This window comes from Falco naumanni, chromosome 1 (genome assembly GCF_017639655.2).
Source record: "Falco naumanni isolate bFalNau1 chromosome 1, bFalNau1.pat, whole genome shotgun sequence".
NCBI classification, from domain to species: Eukaryota; Metazoa; Chordata; class Aves; order Falconiformes; family Falconidae; genus Falco; species Falco naumanni.
The window spans coordinates 6,728,768-6,734,767 of NC_054054.1; the positions used below are offsets into that span (position 1 = coordinate 6,728,768).

At 45.5% G+C, this 6,000-nt stretch overlaps 1 protein-coding gene across 1 annotated transcript in view; it reads left to right on the forward strand.

The window, feature by feature from the left end:
* The window catches only part of FAT4 (FAT atypical cadherin 4), a 150,858-nt gene extending 145,504 nt beyond the window's left edge, over positions 1-5,354 (forward strand). Inside the window, exon 17 of the mRNA XM_040612771.1 lies at positions 1,865-5,354. Within this exon, the coding sequence (XP_040468705.1) occupies positions 1,865-3,741 (1,877 nt within the window). The 3' untranslated portion in view covers positions 3,742-5,354. The remainder of the gene's footprint in view (positions 1-1,864) is intronic.
* The last annotated feature ends 646 nt before the right edge of the window (positions 5,355-6,000 follow it).

Here is a 6,000-nt window from a genome sequence, read left to right on the forward strand (position 1 = left end):
TTTAGGAGACAGTAGGACAGGAGGCGTAGCTGAAGCACGCTAGGCAACTTCAGGTCAGAACAGGGGAATCTGGAAGGCACACAAGCAAAGGGGAATGCAAGCTAATGTTTTCTGCTAGCACAGCCGAGCCAGCTGCGCACAGGTTTCTCTGCGTGGAAGAGAAGTTTTAGAAATATGGGAAAATTTAGAAACAAAAGCAATTAAGTATATTGAATGAAGTCGTTAGAAGGAATATTTGCTCAAATTCATTTTAAAGACATTAAATACTATTAGAATAGATGTTTCCCTGTGGCAACCATTTGAATTATTGGCTTATTTACTGAAGAATGGAGCCTTTCATTTAGCTTCAGCGAAATGGGTCTATAAATTGAAAATGAGTCAGTTTAACAATATATTTTTAGAAAACATGATGTTTCTGCAAAATCTAATCATTTGTTCATTGCTTAGTATTTAGGCAAAAAAAAATTGCTTCAAGGGGGAACTACATTACAATAAAGATCTGAGAATATAACCTTCAGACTTCCTTCGACAAGTCTATCTGTAAGATAAGCACGCTACAATCACAGAAGTATCTGTTTGCATTGCAAACCTCAAATCTAATCTGCTTAGTGAGTTAAGTCTTCGTGTGAGCAAACTTTTTTTTAACCAAAATGCATCTTTTAATTTCGTTGTGTTATGTTTTTTCCGCAATTCGAACTTTATTCCCAGTCTCCAAGCTTGAGGTAGATACTGCCTAATTGAGCAGTAGTTCATTCTCCTGCATGGCCTTGAATATAATTCTTGAAAGCCAGATCAGAATTTCAAACTATATTTAGGCTTCTGCTTACAAGTCCCTGTTTTTTTTTCATATTTAATGAAAGCAATGGGAGTGCAAATCTTGTTACAGGCCTTCTAGAAAACATGTTATTTCAGCATCTTATTTATAGGGTTTAGCACGTTTTATTTACTCACCTAAGAATATTTTCGTTGCTTTGAAATCTTAGTGTTGAAGTTAAAAACCATGTTCTCTTTCAAAATTCTTATTTGGCAGACTTAAAAGGACCAAATACTTTTTGCAGGATATGTCAGTATCATCTATGTAAGTGCCATGCATATATCTTCAGATAAATTATGTAATTACTTTCTTATCTTTAATCTCTATTTCTATGCACAGCTTAGATGTGAAAATCATTAGTTTTAAAAGGTACATGTGTAGAAGTTATGTCAGAAGCTCCAGGTGTGACCAGCCTTTACTTAATCTCATTCTGCTGAGAAGCAGATTTCAGTTCCTATATAATACAAGCCCCAATAACTTCTCAAAATTTTATGAACAAAACAGTTATTACAACCTAAGAGGAAATATTGAACAGAAACAACATAACATTCTTTACACCCTAAAGGATTCAGTACAGATGATCAGGTTACTGGAACATCTGTGAATGGGCCATCCTTCTAGTGGAAGAAATTAAGTGACTCAGATCCTGCACTGTTACGTGGTTAATATTGCACATATTTTTACATTAATCACAACACAAGGTGAAAATGTGGGGAAGCAACTGTAAGCTCAGTGCATGTAAGATTCAGTTGTGAAAATACGGCAGCTTCACATGTGTAACTAGCAGTGTGGTTTACCCTAGACACTGCTTAAAACCATGAAATAAGGCTGTCGCCACCACCGTAGCATTGGGTTTTCCATTTTGTTGCTCTTGTGTTTGTGTTTCCCCTTTCATTTCAGGGAGCAAGAGGCACACCACAGGTTTTGTCATCTGCTGATCCAAAAGGTTTCCCCTCTAGCATCACATTGGTGCTCAGAGTGTCGTTGGCATCTCTTGGTGGCACACACCCTGCGTTCAGGTCCTGACGTGACTGTTGCTTTTTCTCCTAGGCTTCGACGGCTGCATTTCCTACATCAAGTACGGCAGGGAGAGCCTTCCCTTCGCCGGCAAGCACAACCTCGCCACTCTCTCCAAAACAGACCCCTCGGTGAAGATCGGCTGCCGCGGCCCCAACGTCTGTGCCAGCAGCCCCTGCTGGGGCGAGCTGATGTGCATCAACCAGTGGCACGCTTACCAGTGCGTCCCGCCGGGCGCCTGTGCCTCCAGCCCCTGCCAAAACGGGGGTAGCTGTGAGCCCGGGGCGCACACCGGCTTCACCTGCAGCTGCCCCGAGGCATATGCAGGACAGATGTGCGAGGCGGTGGTGGCATGCCTGGGGGTCTCATGCGCCCCAGGCCACGAGTGTAGAGCGGGGATCAATGGTGGCCACACCTGCCTGCCTGCCCCGCACCCCACCGAGCTGTCCCTGCCCCTCTGGGCTGTGCCAGCTATTGTGGGCAGCTGCGCGACAGTCCTGGCACTGCTGGTCCTCAGCCTCATCCTCTGCAACCAGTGTCGAGGAAAGAAGTCAAAAGCCCCAAAAGAGGAGAAGAAAACAAAGGAGAAGAAGAAAAAAGGGAGCGAGAATGTGGCGTTTGATGACCCTGACAACATCCCGCCCTATGGCGATGACATGACCGTCAGGAAGCAGCCTGAAGGGAACCCGAAACCCGACATCATTGAACGAGAAAACCCGTATCTCATCTATGATGAAACTGACATCCCACATGCCACGGAGACAGTCCCCAGTGCCCCGCTGGCTTCCCCTGAGCCCGAGATCGAGCACTACGACATCGACAATGCCAGCAGCATTGCCCCATCAGATGCCGACATCATCCAGCACTACAAGCAATTCCGGAGCCATACCCCCAAGTTCTCTATCCAGAGGCACAGCCCCCTGGGCTTCGCGCGGCAGTCCCCCATGCCCCTGGGAGCCAGCAGCTTGACCTACCAGCCCGCCTATGGGCAGGGCTTGAGGACAACATCTCTAAGCCACTCGGCATGTCCTACTCCCAACCCCCTGTCTCGGCACAGCCCCGCGCCCTTCTCCAAATCATCGACCTTCTATAGGCACAGCCCGGCGAGGGAGCTGCACCTCGCCATAAGGGAAGGGAGCCCGCTGGAGATGCACAGCGATGTCTGCCAGCCCGGCATTTTTAACTACGCCACTCGGCTGGGGAGAAGAAGTAAGAGTCCACAGACCATGGCGAGCCACGGCTCCCGACCAGGAAGCCGCCTGAAGCAGCCCATTGGGCAGATCCCTTTGGAAACTGCTCCTCCGGTGGGGCTGTCCATTGAAGAGGTGGAGAGACTGAACACCCCTCGCCCCAGAAACCCCAGCATCTGCAGCGCAGACCATGGCCGGTCCTCTTCTGAGGAGGACTGCAGAAGGCCCCTGTCCCGGACGAGGAACCCAGCCGATGGCATTCCCGCACCCGAGTCCTCCTCTGACAGTGACTCCCACGAGTCCTTCACCTGCTCGGAGATGGAGTACGACAGGGATAAGCCCATAGCGTACACCTCCAGGATGCCCAAGTTATCCCAGGTCAATGAGTCCGATGCGGATGACGAGGACAACTACGGCGCCAGGCTGAAGCCCCGGCGATACCCTGGCCGCCGAGGCGAGGGGGGGCCGGTGGGGGCACAGGCGACCGCTGCCAGCATGGGGGAGAGCTCCCTGCCCATGAAGCTGGGGCAGCAAGCGGGAAGCTTCAACTGGGATAACCTCTTGAACTGGGGCCCGGGCTTTGGGCATTATGTGGATGTTTTCAAAGATTTGGCATCACTTCCTGAAAAAACAGCAGCAGCAGCAGCAGCGAGTGAAGACGGCAAGGGTGGTACAACGAAGCCTGTTTCCAAGGATGGGGAAGCAGAACAGTATGTATAGGGTTTCTCTCCTGGTATTGCCCCAGCGCAAAGCCACGGGGACTGGTCAAACCGTTATATGGTTGTAGAAAAGCAAAGGTCAGCATTTGAACCCCAGGCCAGTTTGGTTGGAGGAGACTTTAAAAATAATAACCATTATGCTGCTGAAAGAGACTTAAAACATTTTTAATTTAATTATGCTTGGGTGAATTTATTTCTCCTGCATGCATTGTATTTGAAAACAAGATATTCGGCATGCAGCCTTTGAAAAGGTTTCCTATTTACCATTGTTTGGTTTGTGATTCTTAAATTAATAATGCTTTGATCTGAAAATGAACTAATTTTTTTTTTTTTTTAATTGTGAAGGATGTGCATATTGTCTCCAGTTACTAACATGTTTTACGATGCAAGAGTATTGAGGATTTAATTTTCCTGAGGAAGTGCATGGAAGGATGGTAAATGAAGGAATTACAGTAGTAAGGTGTCTCAGAAAACACAGTTACCATATCCTGCAGTTGCTCACATGTGACTTTATGGATGAAATCAGCTTGAATAATTGCTGGCAACAGTGCTGTAAGTCTTATTCCATACAAGAGGTGCTAGAAGCAGCTCGAGCCAGCCAGCACTTTAGGAGTTTGGTTTTTTTAATTTTCAGCTTGTTTATTTGTTTGTTGGTTTGGTTTTTTCCCTTCCCCTCCCCCCCCCCCCCCCCTTTTTTTTTTTCTTGTTTGTTTTTATTATTTTTCCCTTTTTTGACAAAGTTGTGTGAGAGCTTCTGAATCTCTATGAAATGTTTTGGGATGCTTAAGCCCAGACCCTGCCCGCCCCCCCAGTGCTTCCAGTAGGAGGGGAGCGACTGGCGTTTGCCAGCCCTAGCCCAGCCAAGCAGCCTGGCTTGCAGCAGCGGCAGCAGCTCTGGTCAGCGGGAGTGAGGGGGGAAAACCCCCCACTTTCTGCATCTCCTGGGCAATCATCTCAGCTGTGCTGCTGCTGCAGCCTGTGCCTCTCCCCAGATTTCGCTCTCCCGTCTGTGCTATGGAAAGGTAGGAAAAACACTTACCTACCTCACAGGGGTGTTGTGAGGACTAATTAGTTAACTCGTCTGAAGTGCTTAGACATTATAAAGCACTATAATAAGTATTATCGTAATTATTATTAAAGCACTGCCTAGCCTTTGTGACCTTGGAGTGGCATTTTCTGCATTATATGATTTTCTATGATGGAAACTGAAGAATTATTTATTGTATAGAAGATTACTGCACTCTAGCATTATGGAGTGGATATGAGGGAAAACTACTTGTAGATTCATTAATGTAGCTTACTGTTTGTCCCAAATTCCCTGATGTTTTAAGTAAAGTAGAACCTCACAAAGTCCTTACATCTTCATGCAGATCTGATGAACCTATCATACTGTGTAAAAACTTCAATTTTTTTTTTTTTACCTAAGCTGTGTTTTTATATCAATATTTTCCTATGCTGAATAGTTTTCTTACTTTCAGGGAAGGTAAGAAAAATACTTTTTTTACATTTGTTACTTATGTAACATCCATATTTTTCACATTTTGATAAAATTGTAACATACTGTATGCTTTCTACCTGTAAATGCCAATAATAGAATTAAAATATTTATTTAAAATCTTTAGTGTGTGTTATTGCAAACCTTTCGTCTTTTCTCTCTAACTTCCTCTCCTTGCCCTTCACTTGCACTAGCTTCTTATTCAGAAAATGGGCTTTAAGAAGGAAGGTGATGATGTAACATTATGCATTCAGAGCTCGTTCACAGTGAAGGCAGTACTGGAATTGCTGTGGAAATGGAGTGACTCTCTCTGCAGAGGGGCAGCACAAGCCCAGTGCACTTCTTGAAGACCCCCCCCCCGAGCCCAGTGCCATTGTCCCATGCAAAGGGATGAATTTCACCAAGGCTGAGGGAAGCATTCAGCCTATCCCTCTTGTATTTCACGAGTGACCTTGCTATGGTTGAAGAACAGCAGGCTTCACCTATCTCAGGAAGATGGAGAAGAGATGGTATTGTGACACTATTGAGCCTAGGACTATGTCAGAAAGTACAAAATCGACTTTCAGATTTCTAATAACATAATAAAATTGTGGTTTAGTCCATAGGGGTTTATTAGTAGCAACTGGCTTTGCATTTATTAACCAAGACTTCCACCTCTGCTTGAAGCTGAAGCTTTCCAGTACATAGATAGTTAAGAGTGTGAGAATAAGAGTTTTCTTTAATAAATCAGGAGTTGAACAATAAATAACTGCATTCCTGTATATT